At 41.3% G+C, this 18105-nt stretch overlaps 2 protein-coding genes across 2 annotated transcripts; one reads left to right on the forward strand and one right to left on the reverse strand.

Moving 5' to 3' along the window:
• Window positions 1-990: 990 nt before the first annotated feature.
• On the reverse strand, window positions 991-10651 carry LOC148829147 (uncharacterized). The gene is made up of 8 exons (XM_088924025.1): window positions 10439-10651; window positions 7974-8315; window positions 7335-7432; window positions 6928-7069; window positions 6229-6457; window positions 5056-5570; window positions 3458-3668; window positions 991-1251 (listed from the first exon to the last, which is right to left on the reverse strand). The coding sequence occupies exons 1-8, from the start codon at window positions 10649-10651 to the stop codon at window positions 1109-1111; spliced, it is 1893 nt and encodes a 630-aa protein (XP_088780151.1). The 3' UTR covers window positions 991-1108.
• Window positions 10652-11813: 1162 nt separating this feature from the next.
• ndufb2 (NADH:ubiquinone oxidoreductase subunit B2) lies at window positions 11814-17890 on the forward strand. Its single transcript, XM_088924100.1, has 4 exons — window positions 11814-11993; window positions 15232-15376; window positions 16535-16638; window positions 17784-17890. The coding sequence occupies exons 1-3, from the start codon at window positions 11926-11928 to the stop codon at window positions 16607-16609; spliced, it is 288 nt and encodes a 95-aa protein (XP_088780226.1). The 5' UTR covers window positions 11814-11925; the 3' UTR covers window positions 16610-16638; window positions 17784-17890.
• Window positions 17891-18105: the final 215 nt, after the last annotated feature.

An 18105-nucleotide genomic window follows, 5' to 3' on the forward strand; every position in this document is an offset into this window, starting at 1 on the left:
ACTAGCTAGTGTAACAAATATGCCCCTGCATATAACAGGGATCTCAGCCGCCCAGGCTGGGGGAGTTCTCCTTTAGCTCAGCTGGGAAGTCTTTTCCTTGTTGCGTGACGCCGGAGACCTGGGTTCGCGCCCAGGCTGTGAGGGACGAACTGGCTGTGCAGGAGCGGCGAGGGCAGAAACCCCAAGAACCGTTACACTAGCAAACCGGTAAATAAATAAAAGGACCTTTTTGAAAAAACAAATAGGTTTGTATGTATATGTATGTGTGTGTATGTAATATGTATATTTTTACTAAGTAACAAAGTCAAATTAATTCCTAAAACAGACCTGTGGGTTGTTGCGAATTTTATGTGGTGTGCTCAAAATAACAGAGATACCAAAAAGACAAGATACAAGAGAAAGAAAAATACTAAATAACACACACGTATCGTATACACAATACATAATGACATTACATGTACAGTAAAGATAGTATTCACACATTACCAATACTTTAATACTTTTATAACGGTGAGTTATATAAAGTTGAGAGAGCAAATTGCCTCAGGGACGATCCGTTCAGAACAGATCTGTTCTGTATTTGATACATCTTAGCCTTCTTCCTGAGGGAAGGAGTTCAAGAAGGGAAAAGCCGGGTGGGAGTGGTCAGTCTCAGCCAGTTATTCTACAAGCACTGTGGACTGTTCAGCTCTTTCCTCTCCTGAGTGGCCAAGTTCCCAAATCTGACCGTCGCAGGAAAAGTTAATATGCCCACAAGGTAATAAAGACACAGACCCTCTGACATGTTTTTGTCATTAGCATTAGCACTTGATATCCTAAAATAGAGGTGTCCAGGCCAATACTGATCCTGGAGAGCAAGAATGTCTGCAGGTTTTCAAGATCTCTTTAAAGCCAAAGCATCTGAATAATGGGAGCTACTTGGATCAATTATGCCAGTCACAGATTATTAAGAACTGACATTGAATGAAAACCTGCAGGCACAGTGGCCATCAGGACCAGAATTGGACACCCTGCCCTAAACAGTTTTCAAAAAGCGATAAATACAACCCTTTTCCTTGAATTTCACATATGGTGGTGTATAATTTTAGCCACTGTGTTAATGTCCAAGTCACTGGTTCCGAACCTTACAATGAGGCCTGCCTTCCAAGACTCTCCCCACTGCTGCCTCCATCGCTTTCTGATCCCTCTTGAGAGCCTCATGGACTCTGTCAAACATTTGTCTGTGTCTCTCGACATGGGATAAAGGAAATCCTGAAAAGACAGTTGGTACAGACTTTTCAGAGTCCTATTTTCTCCTTGTGTGGAAAGAGATACTGTATTTTGTTCCTCTTAATCTTTTCTGTCCTATGGTCTTCCTCTGCCAGGCTACCATGTGGTATAATTTTTATTCATTTTTTCACAATTGAGCAAAACATAGTCATTAAAGATTCAACCCTCTATTGAACTTTGTATGAGTGAGACAGGCTTAATTGTCAATGAAGTCACTACTGTTTGTCATTATAATGCTGACAATGGTCATCTTTCAAAAAACTCCGTACTAGCTGGTAGCGCACATACCTACAAAACAACTTCTGAAGCTGTTTTCTTTGGAGTAAAATGTATTCCACATGTTTCAAACCAAGAAACTGCAGCTACAAGTAGACTTTCACTGCACATGGCTTCCACAGCGCCACAGAGACACTGTGACTCCGCGGAAGAGCTCTGCCTCTTCGCTGCAGAGGTTGTGGGTTCAAATCCAGGGAGAAACAAGCAGCTTCAGACATTTCATTGCCAGCCAGCAACTACTGCTGTACGCTGTATTGTTATGCATTTGATAAATAAACTTTGATTTGATTTGACAAAATGAACTTTTTTTCATACCTGTCTTAAGTCTTAATAGATTTTTTTCAGCAAAAATGAAGCTTCCCCCTTTAACAAAAAGCTCTAAAAATCATGCTATTTAGTGGCCAATTTAAAAATGATCTACCATTTCATTAAATACAGTAAGGCTTCCTCTCCCTTTTTTTTCAATTTTCACAATTTAATTTAAAGCGAGTCATCTCTTTGAGTGGGATCTATCTAGAATAAGTGACATACTATGAATTGGCTTCATTATTCTGCTCTCCTCCCCACTGATAGCTGATGTGTGGTGAGCGTTCTGGCACACTATGGGTGCCGTCGCATCATCCAGGTGGATGCTGCACATTGGTGGTGGTGGAGGGGAGTCCCCATTACCTGTAAAGCACTTTGAATGGAGTGTCCAGAAAAGCGCTATATAAGTGTAAGCAGTTTTATTATTATTATTATTATTATTACAAACCGTAGTGTGGGTTTCTACTTGGCACTTCTCTCAACAGTGAAACACAAGATTACAGATGTGGAAACCTACAGTAGTAGTGTCTTTATGACTGAGAACTGGACAGCAAAATGGGAATGTGGAGAAGGCTACCCAGCCACTACTCTGAAAGCGGTACCTGGATTCTTTCAAGAAATGGCTACATGAGACCCTAAGGACAATCATTTCATGGCAAACATATGGGACAGTCATGCCATTGTCTCCTTCTATTTGTATGTTCTCTTATGTTCTTATTCTCACAATACTTGTTTGTTAGTCCGATTACTGAGCATGACATGCAAAGTAGGATCACTTGCAACACTGCGGACAGTGTGTTTCTGTGCATTTATCATGTGCATAATATCACTGCCGTTTAAAATAAATTAGATCAATCACAGGAGGCCAAAGGGAAAACCAATTAATCTAATTTCCCAGTAGAAAAACAAATCCTGTGTTAAAATCGATAGCGATCCTACCAACAATAAAATATAGTGGAGATTATTAAAATGTATGCTGATAATTACAAATGGGAGTAATAAATCAGGGTTCCACTCCAGAGCATTTAATATTTTTTGTCTGATTTCAGAGGCTTAATAAAATATATTGTTATAAACAAGGGGTTAAGAAAAATAGAGAATTACAGAAATAACTAACAGAATAATCAACGATTAAAATAAATATTTCTTGTTCAACTTGCAATTTTTATATACACCATAAATTAGGTGAGTGTTTCTTGCAATGTCTTTTGATAAGACACTTTAACCCTTAGGGCTCCAAACGAGAACCCCCAGCAAAGGAGAAAATTACCTTAATAGGTTTACTTCTATCAAAATAAGAAATGGAAGCAACTTCTGTGCATTGCTCAGGAAGATTATTAGCACCACAGAGGAAAAAAATGCATTTGAACAAGATAATTTAGCGTTTAAACGATACACATTTCTGTAATTCCTAACATCCGTTACAAGGAAATACTTTGTATGTAATGGACTGACATCAGAGTACTGTGGATCACTGTATATGTTTAGTCCACATGTGTAAAATGTCGTGTCCTGTATACAATCTCCTGTCCTTGATATATTAGAAACAATCATCCCACACCTCAGGAAAAGGGGGTTCATTGTGGCACTTTGTCTTGTCATTTACCTGTGGTTGCTTTGTAAGACTCCACAGGTTCCTCACTAGATGTTCGGCTGAACGAGGACAAGTTTGGACAGTCCCACTGCCTCCACTCATCATGTGTCTTCACATCTCTGGGCTCCGCACACTGCCCCTGACTCCCACCTTTTTTCTCCACCCTCTTTACCGCGGTATCTTGTGCCCCATGGCTCCCTGGCGAAGCAGCATACCGAGTGCTCTGCAAACAAGGAACACAGATTCACAGCGTATCTGCATCATCAGAACCCAATGTGGCGCCATGCTACAATATACTCTGAAGAAGGAAATCATTTTAGTCTTCTGTTTTACCCGATTGTCCTGATTTCTAAGGTTAAATGGCATTTAATAAGAATAAATTCCGTTAAATCTGAAGTAAATAAATCATCATAAAGAGCTGTGCATAGCTCTTGAGTAAATCTTAACCTTGGATATCGGATAGAATATGCTATTTAAGATGGTTTAGAATTTTATTTTCCTTGTGTTTTTGCAGTGTTAACTTAGGCCTTGTTGGCTAATTTATGTCAGGATTAATTAGGCAGATGATGGCATGTGTCTTGAAAGACTTGATGTATATTTACTCATTAATTTCAAAGCAACCAACAAAGCTGATCAACACTTTTCATGGCAAAATGTCAAAGAACATCCACTAAGAACGGCTTTCATTCCATGTGTTGGCAGGTTATATTAACTTTCATGAACTTCCCCAAGGCTAGGTTTATAAACTTCAATTAAGGAGGCTGGACAAACCCCGATTAAGATGGAGGTTACGAGCTTTTTGGTGTAACTTGTCTGGCTGAGGAGAACGACAATCTGTCTGTAAAGGCCTCCAGAATCCCACTTCCCTTTCAGACGAAGATGAAACTTTTCTCAGATGAAGAAGAGAGCCTCTGCCAGGGCGAAGATGGGGGAGGAGGGCAGTTTGCAATATGAAACATGCAAGTAAATCAGCTGGAAAATTATATTTATACCTAAGTAGGAGGAAGTGGGTGAGATTAGGGTTAGACCTCCTCCTGAGCTTTTGTTTCAAACTCCATATAAAGCAAATTGGTCTTATACAGTATAGTTGCCTTTCCGGATCTGTTATAACCAGATGCTACACAGCATGTCCTTAATTCATTGCTGCTTTATTTCCCAGTTTCTCATAGCCTCTGTTTATTTTAGAGTAAAAGAGATCATCTGATTTCCGCATCGTGCGAGCCCGGGACCTGGATTCTTCTGGCTCAGTTATGCTTTTAACTCTCTGCTCCTGCTCCTGTTCCTGTTTCCCCCTGCCGGTTCTGACCCGGCACCTGTTTTTAATCTCTTGTTTTGGATGGATCACCCGGCCATGGACTTTTGCTTTCGTTTGGATTCTCCTTTGGACTTTTTCTAGGATTGTTTGCCTCGGCCACACCTATCCGGATCACCAGCACTCTATGGACACACCCCCCGTCTTTATTCCCGTCTCCTGCATGACTTTTCCCCTCGTGTTTTCTCACTATTCCGGATTGTGTCATCAGCATAGGGACTGAAAACAACTGATCGTGACAATATGTTCTTAGGTGGGATTTTATGTTCAGGAAATAAGTAAGTCAAAGGGAATTTACGTTTTCTGTGCATTGGTATTCTTTCCGCTGCTGCTTTGTCCCTCTGCTGACTCCTCTCTCAGACTTTCCCCCCTGGAATCTCACCACGCTGGCCCTCTTCCACACAGACACAGAGGGGTTGCCGGTGTCAGGTTCACTCTCCTGAGGCGAGCGTCCTTGCCCCCGTGCCCTCGTGTCTCCGTCAGACTGGGCCATCTCCCATGATCCCGTGGGGCAACCGGAGACGGTAGCTCCCGGGTGGCACTGCACTTCCAAGGGAGTCTGAGTCCGGCAGCCACCTGCGAACGGAGGTGGGGCGCTCCTTGATCCCCAGGATCGGTACCCGGGGGGTGCCTCCCTTGGGAAATCCTGCACGGACTCGAGGAGACTTCTCCTGGCGGAGGCAGGCATCTGGAGCTCCAGGACGAGGAAGTCGTACAGCTGGCGGGGGATTTTTATGGCCTTCCTCGGCGGCACGCTCTCTGTGCGCCCATTCCAAAAATTCACCACCAGCCCCTGCTCCTCACCTTGCGAATCTGTGTAAAATCAGAGGTTAATAATGGCGACAGTGAGGCATTTTAAGCTTCCATTTATCTTGATAACCGTATCAAACTAACATTCAGTTTTAGTACATGTGAACGTTTTGTGGTGCAATTACGTTATTTATTCCCATAATTGAGAAACATCTCCATTACCCCTGTGTTCTGTTCCAGAGGAGGCAAAGAGCTGCACGCAACTTACTGTAGAAAATGTATATTGTATAAGTGACAGTATTAGACCCTTTATACATCAGGTCTTCCTATTCTTTCCTAAAAAAAGTGACAGGAAAAGCAAAGTCTGAAATATAATTTGTTCGCAGCACTGACGATTATTATTGGAGTTCTCCGTCTAGATTTTCCTAAACCACTTTTCATGTCACGACCTTCTGGGTTCTCTGTAGCTTTAAAGTTCATTTACTTAAATGATGTTCAATTTCATCAACATTATGCTGTTTACCTACGTTTTACAGGTAATATTTTGCAAATTTATTTCAATTTCTGATGTGTCCAGATATGACATCATTCGGTCTGGTGCTATTGGTTCTGGATCACCAGAACCAATCTGGTGCCATTTGTTCCGGATCACCATTAGATCTGGTGATCATTAGTTCTTGAGAGCCGAACAAAGACGGTGGGCAAGACGTGGCACAAGTACCTGACAGGGGGCTTCTACTCTCCCGCCCTAGCAGGACAGTTCCTGGTCCGTACCGACATGCGCTGGCTTCCCAGGGAGCCAGGACAGCGTCTCCTGGGGACACAGGGTGCCGCTGGGCCTCGGCCAGGTGCAGCAGGTCACTCAGCCGAATCTCCTGCAGTCGACCGCCTGCGCTGCTTCTGAACCACCTCCCTTGGTCAAACTCTACCACGAACCGCTTTTCTACGCCCTGTGGAGAGAGAGACCCTGCGGTTTACTGTCTGTCCTTTTTCACCATCCCACAGCTTACATGTCATGGGCGTGAATGGTGGCAACGTACTTATGTCTGCCGCTATAACACCTTGAAACTCATAACTGAAGCTCAGCAGGTGTGAGCCTGGCCAGCACCTGGATGGGAGACCTCCTGGGAATAACTAAGGTTGCTGCCGGAAGAGGTGTTGGTGGGATCAGTAGGGGGATCTCACCTTGAGGTCTGTGTCATCCTTTGAATGAGATGTAAAACTGAGGTCCAAATTCTTCGTGGTCATTAAACTTTCCTGGGAATTCCTCAAAAACAGTAGGGGTGTTACCCCGGTGTCTTGGCCAAAATTCTCCCTGACCTTTACCAATCATGACCTCCCCTGCAGTCTTTAATGCTTGTCCAAACATCCCTGTGATGAGATTTCTCACCGGTCCTCAGTGGATTTCAGCAGTGCCTACCTGGACCTCTTGGCAGAGGTAGCCAAGGTAGTACAAGCCATCCTGGTGTCTCCTAGCCAGGACGCGGGCACCCCTGACAAGTCTGAACCCTCCAGAGGCACCATCAAAAGAAGAGCTTTCTACTGCTGAAGTCACAGGCAGCCTGCAGATCAAAACATGTAGCTAATACTGTTGTTAAAAAAGAACTGCAAACATTTAGGCTTTTAAATCTTTTGTAAATCCTCAATTTACATCCTAATTTATGGTTTGCCTTTTTTCTTCATCACACTAATGACGAGCAATGTTTTACCACATTCATATCTTATCTACATGCATATCTACAGTACATCTTAATATTGGAAAGGACATCACTATTGATATCACCGATCACCCCACAGGCACTGGGACACTTCTCTCAGTTGACTCACTGTGAATGGAGACTTTTGCACATGTCTGTTACTGGCAGCCCTGCTCCATCGCAACTTGAACAGCATGTAGGGATGCAAACCCAGGGCACTGCATTCCCCTGTACAGGCAACAGAGACATGCAGATCTAAGACAGACATGTGAGGAAAACCACAATCTAAAATTCAAACCCCCTGCAGATTCAACGTTTTGGGAATGCGGAAAATAAAATGATTAAAAGGAACAATAAATATATCAGTTAATGATCTGGGTTATCACCTTTAAAGTTTTGTTCTACTGTGTTTTTCATACACTGCAAAACACTGTACAACCCAAGTCCCAAATGTGCAGAATTTACATCTAAATAACAACTATAATATGAAAATGGTCAGACTGTTAATCAAATTAGCTATATTTTGTGCATGATATGATAGTAATGAAGTAGTAATTCTAAGTACGTAGTCTTTATGTGGCCTTTCAAGAAAATTAGTGCACAGTTCATCCTGTTTATGTTCTTTTAAGTTCATTTTGAAGCACAAAGGGCCTTTGTCCTTTTTCTTACTGATGTATGTGCTTTGAATAAGGGCACAGAGACAAAACAACAGTGAAGGACCAACACATGTAAGAGTAGTGAGATTCGGGAATGGAGATACTGTACACACCTCTGCCAGGGCCGACACACTGAAAGTACCACCCGTTCTAGATGCAATTTCCTGCAGCAGCCAGGTGGGGGAGCTCTGGCCTCTCTCATGGCTGAGATAGATCACGTGGACTGGGGGCCTGGGTTGTAGCCAAGTGTTCACTGCGCAAAGGGGGCTGTCTGGCAGCCCATCTGTGACCAGGCACACAGCATGGCAGGCTGGGTCCCCCTGGGCAGCTCTAAGGGCAGTGAGGGTGGCCCTGGAGTCCGAGACAGACTGACTCTCCAGGCAGTGAATCCAGGAGGCAACTTGTGACAGAGTGAGCAAACTGCTCGGGACACAGCGGTTTCTCCACTTCCTGACCTAGCAGAATGGCAGAAGAGAAAGACGTTTTGTTCCTTGCATTTTTGCCAAGGAAAGAGATATTCCAAATAACAATTGGCTTTCAAAGTTTACATTTTGAAATAATACCGGCAGTACTTTCGATCCACTTGTCTTTGACCACACGGATAAGGCTCTATCCTTCATTTCATTAACTCTAGCTTTCTGTATGTCTCTTTGTTTCCATCACATGAGCTGCAGTGTTTCTCCCAGCCTTCAAATTCAAATCACGCCAACGGCAGTTTTAACTCTCTTTGCACACTGGTGTATCTACATAAGTGTGGTTTATTAAGAGGACGGGCGCCATCCTTGGGACACAGCTGGAGTCTGTGCAGGACACTGTACAAAAGCAGAACCCGAGGAAGACCACACTTATAGTGGGGAATGTGTGTCATCCTCTCCACACAGTGATTTTGGATCACAAAAGCCTCATCAGTGTCGCTGTTTAGCTCCCTGATGCACCACAGAGCGGTTTAGGAGATCATTTTTACCCATGTCCATCTGTGCCCTGAGTAGCTCGTGAGATTTTCAAGGTTTTTTTTTATCTTGGACATTTACTGTTTTTTGTGGTGTCAATGTACGGCATTATACGTCTGTTTTGGAGTAACTGTCATGTCTGTGTAGTGTTTGCATGATCTTTTACTGTATGCCTATGAGCTGTGCTGGCAACTGGATTTCTCTCTTGGGGAGTAATAAAGTGTACTGTAATCCATTTGATAAATGGATTAAATGGCACAAACGTAGAGGAGGGTAGTTCAAAATAAAACAGATCATAGATGGAAGATTCATTTGATCATTCTGACAAAATAGGTGCAGATTTCCCCCGACACAAAAACTGAATAAGATTAGTACAAATATCAAATATTTGGTCTATAGAAGGTTTTAAACAACATATAGAGACAAAAAAATTAAACAGGGCTCATTTATAGACACACTTGGGATCAAAACACATATTTAATTCCAATGCATAATTCAGAGAAGAAGTGAGCTGTAAATGCTTGTATGTGTTTTATGTGAAATTACAGTGTGATATACAGTACATTACAATAGCAGAATGTGTTAGTTGTGTTGCGGGTGACAACGATAAGGATGAGTGCATGTTTTGGCCCTTAAATGATCTACAATGCCCACAAGTGAGCTTAGTATACTACATGGAAGTTTAACTTAAACTGCTCTTTCAACGAAATTGTGTAGGTGTATAATAATACAAAGTGTACATAAAAAAATAAAGAATCCAATTATGTTTATAAACAATCTTCATGTTTCGCACTTCTTTTGCAAAAATGTACTGACAATTGTTTCTGTTTAAATAAACAAAATGTAGTACAAGCCTTTATCTAGAGATGCCATATGTCTTTATCAGAATAGAGGACTCTCCATTTAAAATAACACCCTATGGTGACTTAATATACTTTTGTTATTAATTAGGAAATTTAAGATGCATCGAATCCCTTAATTCAGTCGAGGCGTCTTACGAGACTTGGGATCAGCCAAACGAGAGCGTGACGAAATCGAAGACCGGTACTTTTGTGAATATATTTGCAAAACCTGTATACAATAAATATTCTGTGGTAGTTCTTAAATACGATGCACGTGTTTTTAGTCGGATATTTGCTCACATTGCAGAGCGTAGTTAAACTTAAGTAGTTAAACACATTAAGCAAATCAACAGTCATTTTAGGGTAAGAGGACGGTGTTTTGCTCCGGTATTTTGCGCCCTGAGAAAACATCAGGTCGAAAATGAGCATGTTAATAGCATCATTCGTGGTGGTTAACTTACCTTAGAAGTATTCAGACATTCAGGACATAAATGCAGAGAACGCGTACATGCACTATTAATTATTAACCTTTTTTAAAAACAAATACAAGTAATACTAAGTACTATTTTAAAAAAGCCCATCTAAAATCAGATTTTAAGGCTTCGTGATCTACATCTTTGAGTATCTCCCGTTACAGAAATACCCAGAACCCAGAAATGCCTAACTTCAGGGCAAACACTGTGTTTTTAATGCCGGTCTAAATAAATCCGCAACCCACATGATGGATATAGCAAAGGCAAAAAGTTTTTTTTTTAATGTTTCTGTGCAGGTGCGGGTGTGCACTACCTCGCTGTTGACCTCCACGATGTTGAAGCTGAACTGCGGCTGCGCGCACGCCCTGCGGAACAGCGCCCGGACGAGCTGCTCCTTCACGCCCCGCTGCCGCAGGTACATGCTTCCCGAGGTGTCGAGCACAAACGTGATGCCATCCCCCACAATCGTCTCAAAAAGGTTCGGGGGGCCGCAGGCAAGGCACTGCAGCGGCTGATGCGCCAGCATGGCGATGGGGTCCAGCCTGACACCACGGGGACCGGTGCGCCCCGAAACCTGCACCGAGAATGCTGAGCTGTGAAAATAAAAAAAAATACAACAAAATCCCCGTGAAATCTCCCAATCTGGTGTTACATCAAGATGGACTCGATTGATCTTGTTGCTGAAGAGGCGTACAGTCCATCAGGGTTTAGGTCACAATCCCCTTTACACCGGTGATCCAGGCAAATTTGTGCAAGTAGCAATTTACACAGCCTTCTGAGTTGAGCTCGTAAAACTTTTATGTCCCGCTTGACTAACTGGGGTAATTTATAGGGTTAATGTGGTTCTTTCGTTACTAGTTCCGAAATAAGTCATCTCCTCAGGATTTATTAAAAAAATCAGCTCTTTTTACAAAAATGTTTCTTGGTGTTTTTATCCAGTGAACTGAAGCCGTGTGTGTCTGTTGACTGTTGCCAGGTGACCGAAGACTCGCCCATAGGGACTGAAAACTATAAAAGGGAGGTGATAAAGTACGTACAGTAAGGAAAGGTGGACTTTTGACTGACAAAAAACAACATAATATTATTTGTATACTATATTTAAACATAATACATATTTTAAGTAAGAGATTTGCAGTTTTTAGCATTTTAATGGTGTAGGTGATGTCAGGAGTTTTAGCAGTTCCCCAACATTTAAAGGATGCTAAGTCTGAGACCTGAAAAAATGATAACCTGAAATAATTTAAAAAAGCTTGCAGTTTCCTTTTTTTAAAATGCGACGTGCGTTTAAATGGTATAACGGGGGCGTAATGTAAAAATCAATAAGAATTGACATTTTTAATTACAGGCATCCAAAACAAAACTTTAGGTGTTCTTTTGGATGTGGGACACATTTTGATTTGTCTAGTGCAAAGTTTCGCCCGAGCTAAAAACTCCCAAGGCGTTTACTATTAATAATAAAAGTATTATAAAGACTTGACACAATTTTAAAAACAAAAACTGACCGTCCCTTTCTTAAACAGCTATTTAAACGAGAACAAAGTAAGAAATACGTTTACCATACAGCCTGCCTAAGATCACTAAATAAAAGCCTCCAGTAATTCCTATATAATGATAAAGGTTTTATTAAAGCTCAATACTTGAACTTTGACCCCGGTAGCTGTGTGGAGCGGACCAATAGCAGCGCTCGTTATTGCGAGGTCACTTCAATAGCGAAAGGAAGGTGACATTTTGCTACAGCAGGAGTTTCAAGAGTGAATAATCCTTGAAAACCAGCTGGAAAGAGCGAGTTTAGACAGCACCATGTCTTCTCTTGTGAGGGCTGTGGCGCAGCTGTTTCGCCGCGGAGCCTCGAGAGCGGGAGGGACGAAGTAAGTTTTATTTAAGGCTTGTATGAAACCGCTCAAATGCAATAGACAGCGGAGTTTTATTTTCACGACTTGCATGGATATATACACGTATAAATACGTGTGATCCTTAATGTCATTGTTAGTTATCCAAATACGCTTTTAACAAAAAAAATCAACTGTCTTCCATTTGGTTATGTCATCTAATATGTGTTTATTGAAAGAACAACAGCTGCATTAAGTTTTAGATATGAGATTATAGTCTGAGAACGTTATCGAGGAGGCTTTTTTGTGTCACCTTTCTTATAAATTTGTCTTTCAGCTTCAGCTGCCTCTAATGTGATGTGTAATGATAACGTGCATTTCTAATGCGCTTTTCATCCCCTAGGATTCCAAAACGCTTTACATAAGAGGGTACCCACATCATCCGCCACTGAAGTGCAGTATCCTGGCTACACAATAGGTCAGATGGTGACGTTGCTTCACCAGTTGATTTAAGGGAGAGCTTTGGGCATGTCCGATATTACAAACATGAAATTGGATTTAATCAGGACATTGGGGTTAACACCTTGACACTACTGAACAGTGCCATGGCATACTTAAAGATCATGTAGTAGGGGTTTAGGAAAATGTCCTAGAGAAAATTCAGAGTGCTGTATATTTCAAGTATTTACATAAAGCCCCTTAAATCATATCATAAAAAGCTAAGCATTTTTCAGCAACAATGCAATACAAAGTACATTTATGGAAGGTTATTCACAATGTAGGTTATAATGGTTTAGTGTTGTGAAGTAGCCCAGCAGTTATATCACCCTGCAACTCACAACTGGTAACCCACTAAAGCTAAGCAGGTGTGAGCCAGGTCAGTACCTGGATGAGAGACCTCCTGGAAAAGCTAAGGTTGCTGTTGGAACCTTGGAAAAGGTGTTAGCAGGAACAATAGGGAGTGCTGCAGTATAGTGATGGGGACACTATATTGTAAAAAATGGGTCTGTCCTACAGATAAGAAGTAAAACCAAGGCCCTGACTGTTTCCCAAATAGAGTAGGGATGTTAACCCCGGTGTCCTGGCCAAATTTCCCCCAGCCTTTACCAGACATGGCCTCAAAATAATCCCCATTTATGAATTGGCTTCATCACTCTGCTCTCCTCCACACTGGTGCACTTTGGCTGCCATTGCATTATCCAGGTGGAGGGGAGTCCCCATTATCTGTAAAGCTCTTTGAGTGGAGTGTCCAGAAAAGTGCTCTGTAAGTGTAAGGATTATTAAGGGTGCATGGTTACTTTAAAAGCATGGAGAGCATGTAGAAGAGTTATCCTCCACCTCTTTATTATCTTGACTGTTTTCTCCTCATCTGACGTTTTTTCAATATTTTCATGGGAATTGTGAATACTTACCTGTCCTTGTAATTGTTATCAGTCTTTTTAAATATTTTGTAATTTTATATATGTATGTGTGTGGTATCCTCAGCAGAAAAGCTGGTGAAGAGCAAAACACTGTTCGTTCTTCACTGTAGGTCAGAATGCAGTTGACATTGGCACTCAAATTATGTTGGCATTTTACCAGGAAACATGTACATCTGGGGGTTAAGTTAGGCTTTTCTCTAAAGGATTATGTGTATTAAAAATGTTGAGTTCTCGTGGCACACTTTTATTTTGTAAAATAAAGTGCAGTTTTAATGGTTAGCGTTATCCAGTCAAAATGTTTGTCTCCAAATATTGTTATAGGGATACCATGTAACAAACATGGTTAAATTGAACAAGCTTAAACCAAAACTATTAATGATCTCAAATGACTGGTTCTGAGTTTCCAGTAAAAAAAATGCAGATTGGGCTGACACCAGACAACTTCCTCATCCATTTTTTAAATACAATTTATTTAATATTTTTTTTAATATTTAATTTTTAATAAAAGGAGAGAGTGATCAGTTCAGTGCAAAGGGTATTGGTGAATCCAGACTCAACACCAAAGAACAATTATTTGCTGTGGGGTGGGGCAGTGTCACAATGGTGATCACTGCTGTCTCACAGTGCTGGAGCCCTGGGTTCACTTCTGGACCTAGGCTGCCATCTGTGTGGAGTTTGGATGTTCTTCCTGTGTCAGTGTGGGTTTCTTCCCACAATCCAAAAACATACTCGAAAGTTAATTGACGTTTGGGAAAACTGGCCCTGGGACGAATGTGAACTGATCAAGGAAGAGGAATATGAAGTGACTGAACACATAATTCAGCTCAAGCCTTCATTCAGGTTGCTCCAACTCTGAATTTTACAGTATTTACATTGGTGGCTAGGGGAATAAGGGTGAGCACGTGTGTGAAAGCTAGGGATGAGGCATGGATTAAAAACAGCATCCCTCTGTTGCTCCCACACACCACATTTAAGTCTATTACAGTGCACAATGCACAGAACAGTCAAAGTAGAGTGCATAATTCTGCCTGTTTGGGGGTATGTTACTATTCAAGGACATGTAAAATGGACTACTTATGTTTTTTCACTAAATAAAGATATATGATAAAGACCAGGCAGCGAGGTGGTTAGCGTTGTTGACTTGCAGAGCTCGGGCCTGGGTTCAATTCCAGAGGTGCTATACGCCTGGAATCTGTATGTTCTCCCCGTGTTTGTGTGGGTTTCCTCTAGATGCTCCAGTTTCCTCCCACAGTCCAAATACATACAAGTAGGATCATTGACTTCTTGGAAAATTGGCCCTGGTGTAAGTGTGTGTTTGTGGGACTGTCCTGGAATGTATTGGCGTCCCATCCAAGGTGTACCCCACCTCCTGCCCATTGCTCCCCAGTTACCCTGGAGTGGAAGAAGCGATTTGAAAATGATGGATGGCTGATTTCCTACGTGTTCTCTCATCCTGGCGTTAATCCCGCATCAGCAGGGTCCGCTTGTCGGCACGCCCGTCTCCATTTGGTGGTTTGAACCCAATCTTTGAGCTGACGTTGCCATTAACTGTGACCGAGAATACTCCAACCGGCGCGTCACTCCGCCTGCCGTCGCGATTTCCTACGTGTTAATATGTTTAATTTTCTATGTGAGGTCCCAGAAGAATCAGGCCTACTGTCAAGACAGTAAAATCCACTTCGTCACCAGTGTAAACTGAAAAACCAAATTCTAAGAGTCCTAAGCCGGTGAATATAAAAGCACTTTCTAATGTTTGTCTTGAGAATGCAGGACCCTTGGCGCAGAAACGGGGATGGATTTATTCCAGCGCACGCGTTTCGGCCCTTCTGATTTCCGCGCTGGTTCTTGTGTTTCAGTGCGGGAGGTGCCGTTCACGTCGGGTTTCGGTACAGGGAGTTCCCATACATCTCCCGGAAAGAGAAGTTCCACGCAGAGTTCATCAGTGGTGCCATGTGGTTCTGGATTTTGTGGCACTGCTGGCATGACCCGGATGAAGTGACAGTGGGTATATTTAACGTTTGGGATTTAAAATGGGAAAAAAAAACAACCTGTTTGGTGTAGAAAACAGCAGCACACTTCACACCAAGAGCACACTATAGAGGTCTATGTATAACTGAAAATAGCTGGGACGTATTGTTGAAACTCCCTTAGTAAGCTACTAAGATGGCTGAAACACCTTCCTCTGTTTGTTACCTCTTTACTTGGACAAACTCTCACTGCACTAACAGCCTGTATTCTTCTTGGTATTGTATCGACTAGATGTTGTAGCTCGCCATCCCTGTGTTTCTTAAAAATTTTGGGAGAATTTAATCTAATTAGATTATATTGGTATTGATGTGGACCAGTTGCTAAACACTGAAGATTAAGGTACTGATTGGATGCATGTCTTTGGACTAGCCAGGGAAAATGTAAATTGTTTTTACTCAGTTATCAGGCAGTTGTCACATGCAAGATCTGTCTTGTGACACCATCATCCTGAGGAATTCTGCAGACATACCTCAGTTCAGTGTGTCTCTTGCATACTATTCTAGTTGACAGTTGTCCAACTAGATATGTCTATGTAAAAATGAGACATTTTTCCTGTCCAGTGATGTCTTGTCGAACCACGTATCCTGGCATTTCACTGGATGTGTGTCTATTGATGGAATGCCTTCACTTTGAATCCGATGTTTGAATCAGTTGGTCAAAGGATTTGCAACCAAGTACAAAACTTGACAATTTTATTTAAGATTATGTCAATGTGTCCAATTACTTTTGGTCTCCTAAAATGAGAGGACTATGTACTGTGTAAAAAGGGCTGTGATTCCTATATGGTTCACCCAATATAGATGTAAATACCCTCAAATTAAAACTGACATTCTGCACTTTAACTTCATAGTCATTGTTTCATTTCAAATCCAGTGTGCTGGAGTACAGAGTCAAAACAACAAAAATTGTAACACTGTCCAAATACTTACGGACTGCACTGTATATTTGATGAGGGTGCTTAACACCTTAATGCAGAGAACATATGTATGGATGTGTGTGGATATTGAAGATAAGGAAAACATTCTTGATGCTGATAGTATGTTGCAGGATGTCTGTTTAAATTATTACCAGAGTATAGAGGGTGTTATGTGATCGGGTAAGTAAATAAGATATTTTTTTGATTCTTGTTAGGGTCACTTCCCCTGGCCTGACCCATCAGAATGGACTGATGAGGAACTAGGGATCCCACCCGATGATGTGGAGTGAAGAAGATTCTTTCTTCAGTTGTCACAAAGGTAAAAGTGTTCTGCAGTATTGCTTGAGTTCTCTCCAATATTCCTTTGCTATAACGGCTTGATTTGCCGATGAGATCAAGCAAAATGTCTGTCACTGTGAGCCACACCTGTTGACACCATACTGGTTTTGGGGTAGAAGTGTCATTGATATTTTTAGAAGAGTTTTCCTTTTCTGTTTTCTGTAAGATGAAAAGAAGACATGCCTCTGTCAGCTCTGCCTGGCAGAATTATAGATTGACCCAAATGCTTGTGAACAAGATAGATTAAAATAAACCCAAAAATATGTTTCTTTGCCAAGCAGTTAGTGTGCTCTCCAGGAAAGAAAGAAAAAAATAAAGCCATTGTCAAATTTCTGTTTCTTAGGGGGTGTAGTGGATTGCTTAGATTGGTCATTACATTGAATTTGTCAGATTTGTGTGCCACTTTGAAGAGGTTTGAGGGTCAAAGCATTTTCTTGGCTCACTCTACTTGGTGTTTATGATATCTGTGTCTTAACATCCAAGCACTTCTCAACCATGTGAGTTTACAGCAAGTGAAGCTGCAATCTCTTTGTATAGGCGTGCTTGTGCAGCTGTTGTTACATAAGCAATGGACGCCTTGATTGACAGTTTGTGGAATAGTTTGAATTTTTTTCTAGAGCATGATTAAAAAAAGTAGTGGTCTTTTGATATTTGATACTATTGACATGTTCGCATGTTTTTTTGTAATATTTCACTTACTTTGATATGCTACTGATGATATCCTTATTCTTGCTGCTCTGATACCAACCTTTTTTAACACAAATCTTATGAACTAAATCTTCTGAAAAATACAACTAGAAATACAGCAGGTGAGATTTGCATTAAATTTATTACTCTGGGTTTTGCAAAACATTAGGCTCATTGTTTGATTTCAGTGGTATCCAACAAATACATGATAGCAGCATAAACAATGATATGTTTAGTCTTGTTGCATAGATTTAGAATAATTTAGAGTGGATTTCTACTTAATGTAGTTCCAACACCTAAGTATGGTATAACAAGGGATGACTCTAAACATTACTTGTTCCTCTGCAGACTACGCATGCTGACGCAGCTACCCACCTTAACTAAGTGAATACTTGTGCTGTTCATAGTAAATATCTTAATATTGTTACATTGCTTTAGATTCTCCTGCTGGGGGTTGATGCTGAAGAATGAAGGAAGTGGCCTCCACCCAGATGGTCTTCAGATCTTCAATATTGTATATATTATATTAAATTTTGGTTCTGTAACTTGCTTTGCATATGCTGTCTTTTCTTACATTATAGTTCAGTAAATCGAGTGTGTCTTTCTGGTTTCTGACTAAAATTAGACTTAACTTAAATAGAACTGAGCTAATGGTCTGTTTTTAGTGACAATTGGATTCAAGAAATGAAACTGGTTACTAAGAAATCTTTTTTAATATTTACAGGCAATTTTGTCAAATACATAAAAATTAAAATATTCA

Source organism: Atractosteus spatula, chromosome 8 (assembly GCF_055471065.1).
Source record: "Atractosteus spatula isolate fAtrSpa1 chromosome 8, fAtrSpa1.hap1, whole genome shotgun sequence".
Lineage (NCBI taxonomy): Eukaryota > Metazoa > Chordata > Actinopteri > Semionotiformes > Lepisosteidae > Atractosteus > Atractosteus spatula.